At 35.7% G+C, this 19870-nt stretch overlaps 1 protein-coding gene and 1 long non-coding RNA gene across 4 annotated transcripts in view; one reads left to right on the top strand and one right to left on the bottom strand.

Moving 5' to 3' along the window:
- The window catches only part of LOC101885829 (uncharacterized), a 108589-nt gene that overhangs the window by 72942 nt on the left and 15777 nt on the right, over nt 1-19870 (bottom strand). The window contains exons 6-12 of one of the 2 annotated variants that reach the window (XM_087287554.1): nt 16828-16915; nt 16549-16696; nt 5066-5183; nt 4910-4996; nt 1184-1339; nt 676-819; nt 410-535 (exon numbers count right to left, since the gene is read on the bottom strand). In XM_087287554.1, coding sequence (XP_087143680.1) covers nt 410-535; nt 676-819; nt 1184-1339; nt 4910-4994 — 511 coding nt within the window. In that variant the 5' untranslated portion in view covers nt 4995-4996; nt 5066-5183; nt 16549-16696; nt 16828-16915. Of the gene's footprint in view, nt 1-409; nt 536-675; nt 820-1183; nt 1340-4909; nt 4997-5065; nt 5184-5494; nt 5585-16548; nt 16697-16827; nt 16916-19870 lie in introns of those variants that run through there. The other variant, XM_087287557.1, reaches the window with a different exon arrangement.
- Nucleotides 9372-14414, top strand: LOC141378284 (uncharacterized). Of its 2 annotated transcripts, none has more exons than XR_015511875.1 (4): nt 9372-9482; nt 9735-9819; nt 12915-13022; nt 13275-14414. It is a non-coding gene; the product is annotated as an uncharacterized LOC141378284 (long non-coding RNA). The 2 variants fall into 2 exon arrangements; XR_015511873.1 differs by having other exon boundaries at nt 9372-9499.

Raw genomic sequence — 19870 nt, 5'->3', positions numbered from 1 at the left:
TAATTGAGTATCATCTGCATAGCAGTGAAAGCTGATCCCATGTCTTCTAATAATGTCTCCCAGAGGTAGCATGTAAATTATAAACAGTAAAGGGCCTAAAACTGATCCTTGAGGCACCCCATACTTTACTGGGCAGATTTGTGAAGGCTGTCCATTAAGATTCACAAACTGGTAGCGGTCAGTTAAGTATGACTTAAACCATTGTAGAGGCAGTCCCTGGACACCTGTAGACTTTAAGCGATTTATGAGGATATTGTGGTCAATGGTATCAAATGCCGCACTAAGATCGAGTAAAACTAATAGCGAGACGCACCCTCGGTCAGCAGCTAAGAGTTGCAGCTTGCCTCTGTATTATGAATTTTAAGTGATGAAACTGTAGAAAAGTGTGATTCTGTAACGGGAGACTGACCTGAGCTGCTGTTCTCATCGCTGGACGTCTCAGCAGCTCTGATGCGTTTCCGCAGTGCATAAGGTTTACCTTCACCTAAAACACTGTGAAAATCATCATCCGCTTTCCTCTTCACTCCTCTTCCTCCTGATGTGGATTACAGTCAATAATGAATTATTAATAATCGATTATTTCATTATTTGGCATTTATTTTACTCTGGGATTTAACGAATGGCAGCAGTGCTCCAGTTTTCCAGTATTTCTCCAGTCATAAAGAGTGGACTGACCTGAGCTGGACGCCTCTGTGTCGGCGTCCACTCTTGTGTTCTCCAGCTCAGCAACTTTGATGCGTTTGCGCAGTGCATAAGGTTTACCTTCACCTAAAACACTGTGAAAATCATCATCCGCTTTCCGCTTCACTCCTCTTCCTCCTAATGTGGATGACAACACAATGAACAATACACTCTTCAGAATATAAAGATTGAGAAAATCCCCTTTAAAGTGCCCGAATTAAGTTCAAATCAACATTTGAGTTCTGACATGTTTACAGTAGAAAGTGTTCAACTTGATGGAGCATGATCATAATATAATATTGTATTGATTTTGGCCATAATAGATAAATCAATCACTTTGATCCAGACACTGTATTGTTGCCTAGTGGCCAAAATCTCCGCATGCTCACTGGATTTAGCAGCTAACTGAGTGAAACACTTTGCACCCTGCTTCATGTTTCAGAATCTTCAGTGGTGATAAATGTATGGTGCTGAAGCTGTACAAGTTTTGATGGAGACACACCTGAGCTGGTTTTCTCTTGATAGCTGCTCATCTCTGTGTCTCTTGTGTTCTCCAGCTCTGCAACTCTGATGCGTTTCCGCAGAGCGTATGGTTTGCCTTCACCTAAAATACTGTGAAAATCATCATCCGCTTTCCTCTTCACTCCTCTTCCTCCTACTGTGGATTAAAACACAACGAACAATAAACTCTAAATCTCAATCTTGATTTTTATTGTCAATATTTCATAAAAAAATCCTAACATTGAGAAAAAATCACCTTTTAAATAGTCAAATTAAGTTCTTAGCGGTGCAGATTATAAATATCAAACACTCAGATTTACAGCAGCAAGTTTGTAAATAATTTCATGCTTCTGTCATATTTCAGGCCCGTAGCCAGAGTGTGGGGGGAGGGGATAGTACAGAATTTGTCCTATACATAACCTCATTTGTCCTATTTTGGCTCCTACACCATCATAAATTGTGAAAATAACCTGTTGAAAAAAGCCGAATCATCTGTTGACGTCACATCAGTGTGACTTCAGCTAATCAGTATGCAAACTAATATTTTTCATGAGTCAAACATCCTCATCCAGCAAGACAACATACAATATGACAAAAGTGAAGTCATCTTTCACTACAAGTAGCCCAACGTTTATTCTGAATCTTGGACCTTATTCTTGAAGAAGAAAAAAAACACTATGAAGGTTTTGAAGCCAAAAGCGGCCCATGTTCAAGGTAATATTAATACTAATTGGGCTATTTTTGTTATCCATAAACCTTCAAAAAGTGAAGCTCTGCATTATTAATATTATTATGTTTTAGAAGGACAAATTTTGACTGAGGAAAGTTCAATGTGCTTGCCAGTTTATTTTCTCAATAAATGACAAAAGACCACATTTTTTTCATTTAAAACTTTAACTCTTTTTTTTAAATTATGTATGATATCCTCTTAAGGGCCAAGATGTTTTTTACATGCATTTTTTTATTTCTCTTTGCTATTTGGGCTTAATGGAACCTAATTAGAATAAAAATCTAAGTATCATCTTTTGATATGATGTACTTTTAGAGAAACATGGTGTCCATATATGTGGACTCGTGGTCTGAATTTACATAAAACCCTTTCCTGAATGTTTTTGAATGCATATATAACATAGCAACATGACTACCAGAGAGTAAAAACAAAATTTTCCCCCCATTTCTGAAAGTTCAGAATAGGGTTTGGGACATTTCATATGCTGAAAACAGTTGCAGGATGACACTGTATGTCTGTAACAAAATATAAAACATTCAAAATATTTTAAATAGCCACTTCTCCCTTTAAGTAATCGATACAGAACTCCTATTAGTAAAACAAATCAGTTTAAACTTTCATTCATCCCCTCAGCTGTAACGTTTTTGAATTTAGGGTAGAATTTTGTATTGTATTATGTGCTTTGAGTATTATGTGTGACATGCGTGTATGCTGCAACCAAATCGCCTTCGGGAAATGTATAAAGACTACTTGACTGACTGATGATGATGGACATTCAGACAGCAGTAACGTCACCCCTCAACTGCAAAACGTTTCTCTACAGACAGTGATAACCCAGATGAGAAATTCTACAACAGAAATCAGCTAAAGCTAATGAGTCCCTGTCATCTGAGTCGCTTTGCTGATCTTTAAACTCCCGCTTTAATCAGCTGTGGTTTTCTTTCTGTCCAATGACAGTGCGCGTTTCATACAAGCGAAAGAGGGTTTAGCTCAACTTGAAGTGAAAGTTGATTTTGGTGCTTGACTGGTTGCAATTTGTTGATTGAATGAACAGCAGGCAGCAAAAGAAAAGAAAAGCAAGTGGCAAATAGAGAGAAAAGCATGTCAAACATACTTGACCGTTGTGATGGTACGAGCCATTCTATAGCAGTTCCCCTGCTATTAAAAGGTCAGGGCACTATAAATAAAGACATTTTGCACCACACTGCTAATACGATTTTTGCCATACGCTTATTTCACGCAGTCACCATTTTGAAGAACCAAAGCGAGGCTGCAGTGGGAAGAAACCCAGAAGTATAAGACCAGAACTGTAAACATTGCATTGACAACACAAACCTCAAGCTGTTGCTGATATTTCAAAATGCAGAAATAGTGTGTAAACATCACTTTAATATCATTCAGTGAGTTTAATGTAACCCATTAAAAGCAGATTAGGCATCAAACAACATCACAGTCTCTTTAAGAGTAACACACTCAAGAACTCCTAGACTTCAGTTCATGGCAGCAGGTAAACACTGTGGGGGCTTGCCTGCTTCAGCCTATGTAACCCGGTGAGTTGACAGGTGGGCAAATCGAAGCTGGTTTTTAATAAAACAAATATAATCTGCATATAATAAATAATATTGGTAAAGATATTTGCGTATTGCTGCACATCCTGTGTGTATTAAGCAATGTTTAAGCAATACGCACAACTGACTCGCTCTGCGCTGGACTTTAGACCTCCTCTCAGCTGGTCTATTGAACAGTTTAGTTCCTCAAAATAGCAACGTGCCAACAATGCGCCTCAGCACACCTCCTTTTTTAGAGCAGTACGCAAATGTATTTGCTATTTAAACAGGGTGCTGCAAAACGTCAAAATGTCCAGCTGAAACTAGCAAACAACAGTTGCATCACACCTTAAACCGGGTGTATGACAGGGCCCAGACACACGAACACTGAAGCGTGAAGCAGCCACGAAGATCATTCGAGTCATCAAGTGGATCCCTCATCTGTGTTTGCACTCAGTAAACAGCGGTGGGTGAACTGATGACCTTCACGGCCAGTCATTTCTGTTTTATTAACTCAAGTTTGATAAATGGCATCTAAAATGTGTTTGGGAAAGGTTAGCTAACTAGTCCCATTTTCCTTAACTTAGCTGAAAATGAGCTCTGACATCCCTTTTTATTTTCACTGTTCATTCAGAACGGACCTTTGGGTCACTCAGAAGGCAGTGAAATGATAAATTTGTGTCACGTTCTCTTCCCTGATAAGATATACAGCCAAGTGCACAACGTTCCTAGTAACTCCAAGCAATACTTCTGGATTTCTTCCCATTTTCTTCCTATTCGATTTCACTTTTAAAAATGGCGGTCGCGTCAAATCCCTCTACTCTTGCAGATTTTGAGATTAGGGAGCAATAAGAAAATTGTGTCTGAAACACTGCCTGAGTGATCCTACAGCTATGTTTTTGGGGGCTGATGCTCCTGGTAGGGTTTGCCATGGCAAAAACGTTTTAGGTGACAGGTCAGACTACAGGTATGTGCCAAAAACATTGGAATAATTTGTTTTAAAAAGTTTAACTTATGTGTTATTAGTTCACAACACACAAAATGAAGTATTTCAATCCTTTGTTTCAATTTAAATGATTATGGATAAACATGAAAAAACTCAAATCCAGTATTTCACAAAATTAGCATATTTCATTTGACCAATAAAACGGATCTTAAACACACGCTGGCCTTCTGAAAAATGTGTTAATGTACTGTATTATGTCCTCAATATGGAGGCGATCGGCCTTCGACAAAGTTGAGGTACTATTGTAGCCCAAGTTGCTTTGATATCGGCCTTCAGCTCGTCTGCATTTCGGGGTCTGTTCCCTCACCTTCTTCTGTCATGTTCAAGGTCCCGAAAGGTAAATAAGAATATCTGTAAATTAGTGCATGTGACATCAATAGTTCAACAGTAATACATGTGATTCACAGCCTGTAATCAAAACTGCACACCTGAAGTAATTCTGACCTACGCTGTTAATGCTGTAGAGGGGACTCTTTCCTCTTTTGTCTGCACCACAGATGAACAATCGGTCTTCGATCTCTGCTAACATTACTGCACAACAGAAATGACGTTGTAATTAAAGAAATCTGATCTGAAATTCCTCTTCGAAATTATTATGACCTGTTAGCTACTGTCTTTGCGTAGGGCACCAGAGTCTGTGCCTGCTTCCCCAAAGAAAGTAACCTTTAGTCTCGATTTAGGGGAAGCTTTCTTTTGACGTTGCCACTGCTGCATGCCTCTGTGTAGTTAACACAATATATTAGTGCAAACAGTTTTAATAAAGTTCAAGCAGTTTTCAGTCAATTAATTTTACGTATTTGTGAGGCTTACAGCTGCTTAAAGGTTTAGTTCACCCAAAAATTGAAATTCTGTCATTAATTATCTACAAATGAAGATATTTTGCATTTAATCCAAGAGCTTTCTAATCCTCCCATAGATAAATCGTTGAATAAAGTTATTTTTGTTTAGCTTCATATAATTATAATTGAACAACTTATGTCACATGAACTTATTTTGACTATTGTGGCGAGTCAGAGGAAAAACACATACACAAAGCGTTGGTGTTACAAACAGGTCTCCGGAGGGTGATTTATTTATATAGTGAAGTACGTGAAATGAGATGAATATGGTGCTCTTCAGTGGATAGGTGCTCTGGTGCTCCAGGGAGAATGTGAGTTTGAGTGAGAGTTCTGGTGAAGGATCGGTCAACTGCTGGAGTCCGCTAGAGAGGAGAGACAGAGAGACACAGACATTAGCACAGGGAGTCATTAGCTGCGTTTCCACTATCGCGCCTAAAGCGAGCAAGTCAAGGCCAGTCGCGTTTCCACTGTCATTTCCGGGGCCTAATCGGGCCAAAGCGGGGCTTTCTTGGGGCCAGCGGCCGGCCTTATTAGGCCCGCCAAATACCTTGGGCCAGGCCCAGTTTGGCTAATCGGGAGGACCGGGAGAATTCCCGGTGGGCCGGTCCGTTTTTTGGCCGCGAGGGCCGGTGTCCCTAGCTCCAGAATCTGTTGCTCTCAGCAGTCACACTTTTTAAATTAATTTATTTACTTACTTGACTACAGTCTTCTTATTCATTATTTTACCGGAGCTCTGCTCTGCCTACAGGTTAATGATGATATTACTGATGAGTCAGTCCTTCATATACAACAGTTGTGGTCCAGTGGTTAGCACGTTAGATTACGACGCTGCCGATCCGGGTTTGATTCTTGTCTGAGTATGTTTTTTTTTTTTTTAATTATAGTTTTATTGTTAAGACATATAATACTGTTAGGGTTTTTGAACATTTAAAGTTCTAAAGCAGCTGTTTTCTCAAAAAAAAAAAAAAAAAAAAAAAGACGTGATAGTGTAATTAGAAACTGAATTGGAAATGACCTTATTTTAATATAGTCAGTCGTGAACTGCGGTGGGCCGGTCTAAGGCTTAAAACTCCAGGGCTGAAAAAGAGTCCCACTCCGGCCCTGCCTTGGGCCAAGGAGGGCCCGCTGGGGCTTCGGGCGGAGTGAAAGGAGAGGCGGGCAGTTTTCTGGTTGCACATGAGCACATGCGCCAAACAAATAAAGAAATAAGGGAAAGAAAACATCTAGCCTTATAGTCTGGGATCTTTTTGCGTATGATCACCCTTATGTTTCCCTTTTAAAATGTAAGGCTGCTGCATAAAATAATAAAGTAGTTTAAATTTATAGTGACGTTCTTTGCTGCGTCCCCCTTTATGTTTCAATAACGCATAATAATCTTTACACCATATTAAAGATACAGCAGACAGTAAAGGTTTTCCAGAGTTTTTGTCAAGGGTAAAATGTTTGTTTGTGCGCGTTTAAATGCCTGTATGTGTGTGTGAGACCGGGCAAGAGCGCTCCTTCACAGCTCTGTTATGCCGCGAGCGGCTTTTTTCTGTATTTATTTTGGAGATAATACACAATATAAATACAACAGAAAGACATAAAACTTAACAAATTACATGCCCACTTTCATAGACTTTAAACAATATAGTGTCATATCTAGATAAAATAGCCTAAGCTATATTGAAATATAATTTAAAGAATTACAAATATCGGATATATATATATATATATATATATATATATATATATATATATAAATCGCATTAAATAAATAAACCAATATAAAATAAACAAAAGCTAGCTATATGTAGGTAGCCTATATACAATACATAAATCAAACCGTTTTAAAGCCACTTATATCCTAACTTTCATTTTACAAAGACCTGTCTGGAAAAAAAAGATTTTCGATATTTTCTAAAAACAATTAACACCGGAGAAGGTTTGAAATATTATTTATAAAGTATTTGGTTGCGATGATATTAATCAAATCGCGCAAACAGAGCATCATTTGGGTGAGTGAAAGCAGAATCTTTCCTACCTTTTTTTCTGTCACTCAGTCCTGCGCAGCGCTCGCTGCTTTAAACGCATCGGGGGAAAGTCCAAACACAAAATGTGTTCTTTATCCTCAAACAACTGTTTATGTTTTTATATGATGTGGTTAAATTTATAAATGAAACTTTAAATGAAGAGCTTTAGTGAATAGCTGCCGAGCGCAACAAATATGGCTATATTTTATTAGGCTACTCGCTCTTGTGCCGGAAACACTTAACACGATGTCTATCAAAACGAGGATGTTATAAAATACATGCCATATCGAGTTATAAACGAGAATTTCTGTGGCTTTATATTATGGATGTGTGCGCTCTCTGTGTTGGGTCCCTCCGTTAGTGGCGAGAGCACTCGATGCACAATGCCAACAGTCGGTCGGCGACTAAAATGTAATGAATGGAAATACACAGGTCTGTGCGTATAGACATTTCATGTAATGCTGTACAGTAACGTGTCATTTGTTTGTTTCGGTTGTCTTCATTTTAATGGTTTCGTTTCGTGATAATTCTATGGTGTGCTTTATCTGCCTGTCCTGATTCCCACTGAAGTGGGCGGGTTGTGTGACGTTTGATTCGGGGACGTTCTGTGGGCGGTGTTTGCGTGACGCGCTGTGAGTGAAGAAGATTTTATTCTCTCTGTATGAAGTATTTTCTAAGTGTAAAGCAGTTAATTTTCTCTTCACAAAATGTATGTAGTGTTTGCAGCAAACATGCCAGCCTGTGTTAAAAATACAGTGATATGTCTGTGTAAGATGAGTATGCCTGCACAGGAGCAACACTAGGAGAAGGCTGAGTGACTGATTGTGTAGAATAACTGAATATGTAAAGCACTGATTATTTATGTTAAATACTTCTATGAAGCTATATGTGTCAGAAGTTAGAATGAGTAACATATTATCAAGTTATTATCCTATCATAACAATGTATGTAAACACTTAGTTCCTTTGCATAAGTTGCATCTATAATTTGCTGACATAGACCTGTAACATCTCTGTTGACATGAGCTAGTGGGCTGAGAGCCAAGAATAGCAGGACCCCTTAGACTAGAAAACCTATTCAAAAATGGTCAAAAGTTAAAAAGAGACACATAGGGGTGTGTCAAAAACATAAATAAAGGAGAAGGAGCAGGAGAGACTTTGGAAGGTGTCCAGGAGAGACTTCAGAATGCTCTGGGGTCTATTCTGCTCTTTCTCGGCTTTATTATGGAGAATAAAGTCTATTTTCTGATATTCAAAACCTCTGGTCTGATAATTTGTAATTGATGAGAAGTCAATATTTACGACAAATGGCGCCCGCACGTGCGGCTGGAAAGAGATAGACAGGTGACACTGGACATGCTGAGGCTTGGAGGAAAAACACAAATATGTGGCCACGATAAAAAACGGTAAGCAATTTTCGCTTATACGTTTGTGTTTTTTCTACCAAGGACCTGCTTGTAACGGTAAAAAGTCACTTGAACTGTTTCTCCAGCTATAAAGAACTACAAGTAAAACTAAAAAAGTAAAAGTAAAGATATAAAAGGAAAACAATGGGGTTTTGAATACCAGAAGAAAATAACAATTTGCATGCAAATGATCTGTGTTTTCCTAAGAGGGCCTTGACGGATAGGATAAACGTTAACTAGTAACTGTTACTCATGTTTGGGAAATTTTTTAATGATGAAGATTATGCCTAGAGCATTTTTAAGTTTTAAAAGGAAGTTCTTAAAGTGTGGTGACAGTTAAGAGATTAAAGCAGATTAATAAAGTAGAGAGAAGCGCGCAAAGACCTCGGAGTACCCGTTCTGTTTTAATAATGATAAATATTATTATTCAGGAGGCTGGGGGAAAAAAGGCAAGAATCCTGTGAAATGCTATTTTTACTGAAGAACAGTAAAGACGGGAGCAGAAGTAACAGGTCACTCAAGAGGAGTGTAGTGGAGAATTCTGTGGTTATAGCTCTAAGGTTAGAGGCTGCTCGGACAGGTCACTCAAGAGGAGTGAGGTGTATTTATGTAATTGTAAGTAGTTGTGTATTTGTCTATGTTGCTGGGGTGCTTAGAAGCTATCACCTTTGATCTAGAGAGACTAGAATAGAGGTGAGGTTCAGGTTACACAGTGTAAGAGATGAGGTTAGGACGAGTGAGAAGTATGATTGTGTTTAGAAGTATGTTTGCAATAAGAGTGAGTTAAAAAGAATTATCGTTTTATATTATAATATAAAAGAAGGACTGCATATGTTGTGTGATTTTATGAACAATAAGATAGAGAGTGATGCAGTTGAGGGAAGATATTGTGATACAGAGGAGGTTTAAGCCTCATAAAATTAATTGAGATCATATTGCATTTGAAAGACACAGACTAAAAACAAGAATATACGAGTTAAACATTTTTCTGAATAATCTCTGTGTGTTTGAAGTGTTTTTAAGTATGAACTATAGGCAGAGAGGGGACTGAAATTCCTGACATGTCGACAGTCTGGAAGAAGGTCTGCTTCAGGAGTGGTAAGAATCTGTCTATTTTAAGAACAAAAGTTTCACAGGACAGATAGAAGCTAAAGAGTAAAGATATATTATAAGGTATTAAATAAATAGAAATATAAAGTAATGTAATAAGATAAATGAAATAAGAAAATATACATGATAGAACAAGATTTAATAAATAAAAAGTGTTAATAAAAATGCAACTAGAAGCTATACTAATAAATATTAAGAAATAAAAAAATTGAAGCATGGAAATAACTACATATGGAGATTAATAGTTATATTGATCAGGAAATAAATTTACTAAATCAGTAAAAAAAAAGATAAGTTAATAATTTGAGTAAATAAAGAATTAGAAGAAAAAACTTTAATGAATATTGATTAATTGAAGAGTTAATGATCAAATGTTTAAGGAAAATAAGCTTAAAAAAATGAATTAGGAAAATCTAAGAGACAAAAATGCTAATTTTTGAAAAGGAAAAGAAGCATAGGAAAATGGAGAAAAAAGAAGTCCAAACATTGTTTAATAGAATTAAAAGAGAAGATGTTTAAAAATATATATTATAAAGTAATATAAGATAAAAATTAGAAAAAACAGCAACATTTTGAAGAAAACAAGATTTGGCTTTAAAAGATAAAATTATGTTTAAGTGCAATAAAAAATTGTTGTGGAGTAAGTTGACTGTTGTCATCTGTTTTAAAGTCAGCTACAGGCTGTCATCTGAGCCAACAGCTATTTGTAGTAAAAGCAGTGAGTCAGATGTAAAGCATAGACACTGAGGAGAAATGAAAGAACATAATAGTGAGTTCAAAAATTATATAGTTAATATTTTATGTACTTAAAAGGTAATTGAGAATTAAAAATTGCATTTCAGATAGGAAAAATGCTTAAAGTAAACAAACATGTAGAGGTAAAATAGTACTATGAACTTGAAGCTATTGCAGTAAGGATTTTGAACAGGTATATTAGACATTAGGCCACCATATAGTACTGTTGAATTAAAACAGGTATGGAAATGTTAGAGAAATTAAAATAGTGTAAGATGTAATGTAACTAGTGAGGAAACACTAGAATAAGATTAGGAAAAATAAGTGAAGCACAATCTGAAGCCAAAGAAATTAATTATAAGAACATTTAACAAATAGAAAATTAAGCATATTTACATATGATAAAAATGATTGAGAATGAAAAATAATTAGAGAAAATAAGTTGTTAAACTACAAAAGGAGTCTTTATTTGATGAATGAAAAAATGGAAAAAAAAAAAATATATATATATATTTTATTAAGTCATGAGCTAAATTCTATATATATTAATTAAGAAGACATAGGGATGAACTTTGGGGGACTGTAGTCTTGTACCTACCAGACATCTCTGAGTACACTGGCAAATGGAAAGGTGTTTGAAAAACACAATGAGCAAAATGGCTGTTGACACTTGTGACATGCTACAGCAGTGATGCAGGCACTGCATACTCAGGTTTTACTGAGGACTGAAAAAGCTACATTTTAAGATGAAACTTTAAATGTGTATTGTTAAATAATATATTATGATGAATGTTAAATAATTTAGGTTTAAGTTTCAATTGGTTTAATCAAAAAGTTCCTTAAACATAGAATGATAAATTACAATGCAGCAGACTAACTAAAGAAAAAGAAAAAGCTTTTGATAAGGCAATAATATCTAAGCATAATATTATTGTGAATGACCTAAATCAAGATTGGATATTGAAAACTGGAAAAATTCAAATCTAGAAAAATTATTTATAGTTAAAGAGAAGATTGAAACAACAATTTTAATGAATTCATAGGACATGATAAGGTCAAAAAGTAACAGTTCTAAATTACTATAAGAAAAATTGAAAGAGAAAAGTGTTTAAGAAAAAGATATTGTTTCACATGAAAACATATGTGAAAAATAATTTGAAAAAAAATATTAAGGAATAATAGTTAAAACAGAGCAAAGAGAAATTTACAAAACATACAGTAAGTTTTAGTCAGCTGATAAAAAAGTGCATCAAAATTGTATGAACAACTAGTTTAATGAGAATGCCTTAAGAAATAAATGTTAGCCAAAAGACAGTACCATAAATTAGGACGAAAAAGGAATTAATATATAGCTCTGAAAATTGATTAGTAAAAGAAAGAAGTGTCAAATTCCAACTAAATGATTGTCATTACAGGACTGAGATGCAGATAAAATCAGCCAGCATAGTCAGGGTTAAAATTAAATCAGATGTAGATTTGCCCATAAAGAAAACCACTAAATGCTGAAATAGGTATCAAACACTATTGAAAAGTTTGTGTAAAAATAGGAGCACTAATAGAAACATCTAGATAATGTAATATGCAATCTGTCCTAGACATTTCTATTTAAATTTAAAGTAGTAATAAATTATAAGTAACTAATAATATTTAATTGAAGTTAATTTGATAGTTAAAATAAATGGTTAATCAAGACAGATAAAAGACGCTTAATGTTTAGGTTATGATTTAAGAAAATCAATAAGAAAAGATTTTCCAGCTGAAGTTAATATTGTATGTAAAGATATGTTCTTTTGGATGGTAAATATTTTAAGTGGTTTGGTTTCTATTGAGTTTATTTTAGGTAACTACCAGAGGAGGGTAGAAACTTATTTGTACTCGTGTAGCTTGGTGAATAGCATATACTGTATACACCAGAATGCATAAAGGGTTATAATAAGGGAGAAGATCATAGTATGGACACTGTCACAATATGTGGATGATTGAATTATCTACAGCTTCACAGAGCTCTAGTTTAATTAAAAGACTTGAGTGGAGACCATTGCTCCAAACAGTGAGATGATGACTGTTTTTGGTGTTGACTAGATAGAGAATTATTCTGTAAACAAGCACTGTTAAGAAACTATGATGAGTAGATGATTGGAGTAATACTAGAAGCAAATTATGAAGCAGGAACAGTTATTACATCTGTGACAAGAGAAGTATTTCCTAAATTTCGAAATGCCTTCAGAAATAAGTTCATAATGGGTTTGCATTCATGAAGTTAATGAATGATCAATAAATAAAAACATCTAAAGAAGTATGAAAAATTATGAATAAAGCAAAAGAGAGAATAATTGTATTATGCTCAGTTACCAGAAATGGCTGAAAGAGGTGAAGATGATCCATCAAGACCAACGCTCAATGAAATATTTGAAAATAATAAACTTAATGGGATTAATGTGTTTACAAGTGCATTGGTGAGTGATGGCATGGAAACTGACAGAAACAAGCATCTAACACCGCATCGCATGAACTGCTATTGGGTCGACCCTTGAAAGAAACCTTGCAAGAAACCGCATGACCCTTGCAAGAAACCACATGAAACTTTGCATAAAACCTGGCATATAATCTCACATATAACCATGCACATAACCTCTTGGAATGGTTTGCAAAGATGTCTAATGCAGTAGGGACTTTTATGAAGAAACAAATAATTGCCATGTGCAAAGCGATATCTGTGCAGGAAACCAGAAAGGAGCCATGTGAGAGAGCAGAGATATAAGGTCCAATTGGTCCAGCTGATCGAGTCTATCTGTGGATGCTCTGGAGAGCTCAGGAGGAAAGGACCATATCTGGATGAGGGCAAATCCAACAGCTGCCAAAGGGGATGCCATTGATGAGTTACCAATGCCTCAAAGGAGCGAAAGGGAACAACTCCAGCAAAGGAAAGCTGACTGGAAACAGAGGAGCCTGAATATTCCAAAGCTCTTAACTACTAAGTGCCACGTGTGGAAGCAAGAGTTTATCAGAGCAAAGAAAAGAGTGATTCTAATAATGTGCCTGAATACCACATACAGAAGTGTCACAAATCAAGGGATGATGAATGCACAACTGCAGATTCCAGAACTCAGACTCTCAACCACACATCTCCATTAACATCTATTAAAGTCAAGTGAAGATGCTGATAGCTCAGAAGAAGAGAAACAAGGATGAGGAAAGATCAAGATCAACATTTGATGCTTTTTACGTTTGCATATTGATTTTGTTTGCATATTGCTTTCATGGTACCTATATATAATATCACTTCAGTATATTCTACATGAGTGTGAACACTAGCAGCTAGCACTGAACCAACTGAATACTTATGCTTAAAACATTGTTGTCTTTGATGTGTTAAGAGAAAAAGAGAGTACAGTCTTTTACTTCCTTCAAATCAAAAGAGAAAGGGGAGATGTTTGGCTGGACTTCTGTCAAAGTACAGTGGCATAATCTAGTCAATTGATAACAGCTATGTGGCTAATTTCAGACACTAGATAGAGGTAATTAAGAGAACTGGATTATGAAATTGCACTTTGGGGTTAAAAGACAATAATATTAAGACTAAAGTCTTAAGAGGAGGGATTGAAGAAGATTTTATTCTCTCTGTATGAAGTATTTTCTAAGTGTAAAGCAGTTAATTTTCTCTTCACAAAATGTATGTAGTGTTTGCAGCAAACATGCCAGCCTGTGTTAAAAATACAGTGATATGTCTGTGTAAGATGAGTATGCCTGCACAGGAGCAACACAGAGACTTCAGAATGCTCTGGGGTCTGCTCTGCTCTTTCTCGGCTTTATTATGGAGAATAAAGTCTATTTTCTGATATTCAAAACCTCTGGTCTGATAATTTGTAATTGATGAGAAGTCAATATTTACGACATGAGCTACTAGCCCGACAGTGGAAACGCGACATGATTTCGGTCTCATTTCTCAACCTCCCGGGCTATTGGCCCGGCCCGGCCCGGCCCGATTAAAGCCCTGGCTCGCACTGGCCCGATAGTGGAAATGCGGCTATTGAGTGAAATGAAGCTCGTCTTCCTTGTGTTTGGGGATGGCTTATACGAGTGTCTGCTGATGAGCTCCAGCTGGGATCGATCCGTGCTGATTAAGTGACAGCTGGGGTGAATCCGGGACCAAGGCGACGTGGCATCAGCATACTCGCCACTAGGATTGGGTACCGAAACCTGCTAGGTAACCGATACGTACCATTATTAAATCAGCGTATGAATTTCAGTGCCTAATTTTGGTGCTGCAGCAAGGACGTTACGCCTGTTTCACACCACAAGCGAAAGTAGCGCATGAGCAGCGCGTACGGAGAGCAGAAGCAGCACACAGCCGTTTGCCTTTCACACCAGCTGCGTCTGCAGCGCGCAGCTCTCCGGCAGCTGCTGCAGAGATCAATCTATCTCTATGTCTATTCTATCTAGTTATGAACAGCTCTCGGGTGGAATAACTTGAGTGAACATAAAACAAAGCCGAGTAAAACTTTCTTCCTCAGTTTCAGCAGCACAGCACAGCACACAGCGAGCTCACATCATCCAGCATGCGTGTCGAACTACACTACCCACAATACACTTCGCTATGGACTACAACTCCCGTAAATAGCTAGTCTTAAATCGACCACTCCCCTCTCCTGCAACACTAGCGTGCAACTTAAGCAAAACTGATACTAAAATTGTTTTACATTTGGTTTTGTAGTTCGGGCCTAAATAAATGTTTGTTGCAGTTTTTTATCGTTTTAAGTTCATTTGAATGACTATATATAAATCAGTTGATATTTTTAACGCATTTATTGAGTAAAATTGCTACTTTTTACTGTCATTCAATGTGTTTAGGTCATTATTAATGCACGAAATAAACAATAAAAAATAGCACTTATTATTACTCCAGAATAATTATTTTTTAGGAAACAGTGTAAACACTTTCAGAAACATTATTGTAAATGAATGGGAGGGCAAAATAAATCGACTTCAGCTGTAGGCCTGTTAAAGTTTACAGGTGCAGCAATGTGCCTTGATGTACTTGAATGCTAGAAATGTGTTCTCCAACACCCGTATAACGTTACTTGTCAAATAAATAAACAAGGAAGATTATTTTGAGTTTAAGTTATTTAATTATCTTGTTTATGAAGACTGCAGAGTGATGCATGAACAAAAATGACTATGAATAATGTTAAGTATTTTGTGATATATATGTTAAAATGTGCTCCTAAAAGTACGTGGCCCCTGCCCGCCCCCACAGGTTAATAGTAAGCTAATGTAATTTCATAATGCAAATCTTAAATTCATGCTCACCAACAAATGATCAAAGGAAATGTATTAATGTAATACAGTATGAATTTATGTTTACTTTAAACTGTAATCATATTGTTCTGTTAAAATTATTTTTAAAAATATTTTGTCAAATAAAATTATTTTGTAGAGTCATCCACCATCATTTTGGGGCTAAAAAGTATCGATTCAGGCACCGTTTTGGCACCGGTATCGTTTTAAAAGTATCGATTAGGCACCGGTATCGAAAAAACCCAAACGATGCCCAACCCTACTCGCCACATTATGTTTTTGGTTCCTTTCGGGGCATTGATAAATGCTTATCCAGTAAATCTATGGGAGGATCAGAAAGCTCTTGGATTAAGTCCAAATGATCTTTATTTGTGTTCTGAAGATAAACAAAGATCTTATGGGTTTGGAACAACATTAGGGTAATTAATGACAGAATTTTCATTTTTTGGTGAACTAATCTTTTAGGATCAACTGAAATTACTCAACAGTTTTCTTCAGAAAAATGAGCATGTCTGCTTTTTCAGGAGACAGACAAGCCCGCTCCTGGCTGATAATGTCCCCAGCAGTGGAAAATGTACGCTCTGAGGTTGTGGATGATGCTTGCATGCAAAGATACCTTGATGCCAATTCTGAAAGCATTGGCAGAGTGTCATTTATGTCCCACCACCAGGTTACTGGACTTACTGAGGACAGTGTAGACGGAAGCAGTCTGTACTTATTTATTATCTCTATATCTCCTCTGTAGTGCTGCTGACGCTGGTCTGCATTCTTGCTTCAATTGCCATGTCCTCCACAGCAAACAGCTCCTCAAGGCAGAAAGCTTTGGAATCTTCTATTAACAAATGAGTAAAGAAATAAAGACAAATATAAAACTATATAAAAAATAAATTCAAACAAGTTAATTTTCTTCTGAATTAAATAAAATTAAATAGGAAAAAATAGGATTTCTTTATATTTTCTTACTAGTGCTGTTGTTGCAGATGCACTGTCTTCATCAGAGATGTCATTTCGGTTACCTGCTAAGTGCCTGTTCTATCTGCTCAGTCGGAGTCTATATTCAATAAAAAACTAGGTCACACTGAAGAAGATTTCTATTCTCTCTGTATGAAGTATTTTCTAAGTGTAAAGCAGTTAATTTTCTCTTCTCAAAATGTATGTAGTGTTTGCAGCAAACATGCCAGCCTGTGTTAAAAATACAGTGATATGTCTGTGTAAGATGAGTATGCCTGCACAGGAGCAACACTAGGAGAAGGCTGAGTGACTGATTGTGTAGAATAACTGAATATGTAAAGCACTGATTATTTATGTTAAATACTTGTATGAAGCTATATGTGTCAGAAGTTAGAATGAGTAACATATTATCAAGTTATTATCCTATCATGACAATGTATGTAAACACTTAGTTCCTTTGCATAAGTTGCATCTATACTTTGCTGACATAGACCTGTAACATCTCTGTTGACATGAGCTAGTGGGCTGAGAGCCAAGAATAGCAGGACCCCTTAGACTAAAAACCTATTCAAAAATGGTCAAGAGTTAAAAAGAGACTTAGGGGTGTGTCAAATAATCCTGTATAAAAATTGTAACAAACACACTGAAACTTTAGAAGGTGCAGGAGAGACTTTGGAAGGTGTCCAGGAGAGACTTCAGAATGCTCTGGGGTCTGCTCTGCTCTTTCTCGGCTTTATTATGGAGAAGAAAGTCTATTTTCTGATATTCAAAACCTCTGGTCTGATAATTTGTAATTAATGAGAAGTCAATATTTACCACAAATGGCGCCCAACGTGGGGCTGGACAGAGACGAACGGGTGACACTGGACATGCTGGGGCTTGGAGGAAAAACACAAATATGTGGCCACGATAAAAAACGGTAAGCAATTTTAAGCTTATACGTTTGTGTTTTTTCTACCAAGGACCTGCTTGTAACGGTAAAAAAAGTCACTTGAACTGTTTCTCCAGCTATAACGAACTACAAGTAAAACTAAAAAAGTAAAAGTAAACATAAAAAAGTAAAGATATAAAAGGAAAACAAAGGGGTTTTGAATACCAGGAGAAAATAACAATTTGCATGCAAATGATCTGTGTTTTCCTAAGAGGGCCTTGACGGATAGGATAAACGTTAACTAGTAACTGTTACTCATGTTTGGGAAATTTTTTAATATTATGAAGAATATGCATAGAGCATTTTTAAGTTTTAAGAGGAAGTTCTTAAAGTGTGGTGACAATTAATAAGTTAAAACAGATTAAGGTATAGAGAGAAGCGCGCAAAGACCTCGGAGTACCCGTTCTGTTTTAATAATGATAAATATTATTATTCAGGAGGCTGGGGGAAAAAAGGCACAAATCCTGTGAAATGCTATTTTTACTGAAGAACAGTAAAGACGGGAGCAGAAGTAACAGGTCACTCAAGAGGAGTGTAGTGGAGAATTCTGTGGTTATAGCTCTAAGGTTAGAGGCTGCTCGGACAGGTCACTCAAGAGGAGTGAGGTGTATTTATGTAATTGTAAGTAGTTGTGTATTTGTCTATGTTGCTGGGGTGCTTAGAAGCCTTCAACTTTGATCTAGAGAGACTAGAATAGAGGTGAGGTTCAGGTTACACAGTGTAAGAGATGAGTTAGACTGAGTGAGAAGTATGATTGTGTTTAGAAGTATGTTTGCAATAAGAGTGAGTTTAAAAGAATTATCGTTTTATATTATAATATAAAAGGATTGCATATGTTGTGTGATTTAAGAACAATAAGATAGAGAGTGATGCAGTTTAGGGAAGAGATTGTGATACAGAGGAGGTTTAAGCCTCATAAAATTAATTGAGATCATATTGCATTTGAAAGACAAAAACTAAAAACAAGAATATACGAGTTAAACATTTTCCTGAATAATCTCTGTGTGTTTGAAGTGTTTTTAAGTATGAACTATAGGCAGAGAGGGGACTGAAATTCCTGACATGTCGACAGTCTGGAAGAAGGTCTGCTTCAGGAGTGGTAAGAATCTGTCTATTTTAAGAACAAAAGTTTCACAGGACAGATAGAAGCTAAAGAGTAAAGATATATTATAAGGTATTAAATAAATAGAAATATAAAGTAATGTAATAAGATAAATGAAATAAGAAAATATACATGATAGAATAAGATTTAATAAATAAAAAGTGTTAATAAAAATGCAACTAGAAGTTAGACTAATAAATATTAAGAAATTCAAAAATTGAAGCATAGAAATATCTACATATGGAGATTAATAGTTATATTGATCAGGAAATAAATTTACTAAATCAGTATGAATAAAAATAGATAAGTTGATGATTTGAGTAAATAAAGAATTAGAAGAGAAAACTTTAATAAATATGGATTAATTGAAGAGTTAATGATCAAATGTTTAAGGAAAATAAGTTTAAAGAAAAATGAATTAGGAAATCTAAGAGACAAAAATGCTAATTTTTAAAAAGGGAAAAGAAGCATAGGAAAATGGAGAAAAAAGAAGTCCAAACATTGTTTAATAGAATTAAAAGAGAAGATGTTTAATATATATATATATATATATATATATATATATATATATATATATATATATATATATATATATATATATATATATATATATATATATATATTAAACAGATAAAATAAAAATTAGAAAAAAACAGTAACATTTAAAAGAAACTAAGATTTGGCTTTAAAAGATAAAATTATGTTTAAGTGCAATGAAAAATTGTTGTGGAGTAAGTTGACTGTTGTCATCTGTTTTAAAGTCAGCTACAGGCTGTCATCTGAGCCAACAGCTATTTGTAGTAAAAGCAGCGAGTCAGATGTAAAGCATAGACACTGAGGAGAAATGAAAGAACATAATAGTGAGTTCAAAAATTATATAGTTCATATTTTATGTACTTAAAAGGTAATTGAGAATTAAAAATTGCATTTCAGATAGGAAAAATGCTTAAAGTAAACAAACATGTAGAGGTAAAATAGTACTATGAACTTGAAGCTATTGCAGTAAGGATTTTGAACAGGTA

Source organism: Danio rerio, chromosome 16 (genome assembly GCF_052040795.2).
Source record: "Danio rerio strain M-AB ecotype USA chromosome 16, GRCz13ab, whole genome shotgun sequence".
Lineage (NCBI taxonomy): Eukaryota > Metazoa > Chordata > Actinopteri > Cypriniformes > Danionidae > Danio > Danio rerio.
This window is presented reverse-complemented; position numbering and strand designations above follow the sequence as displayed.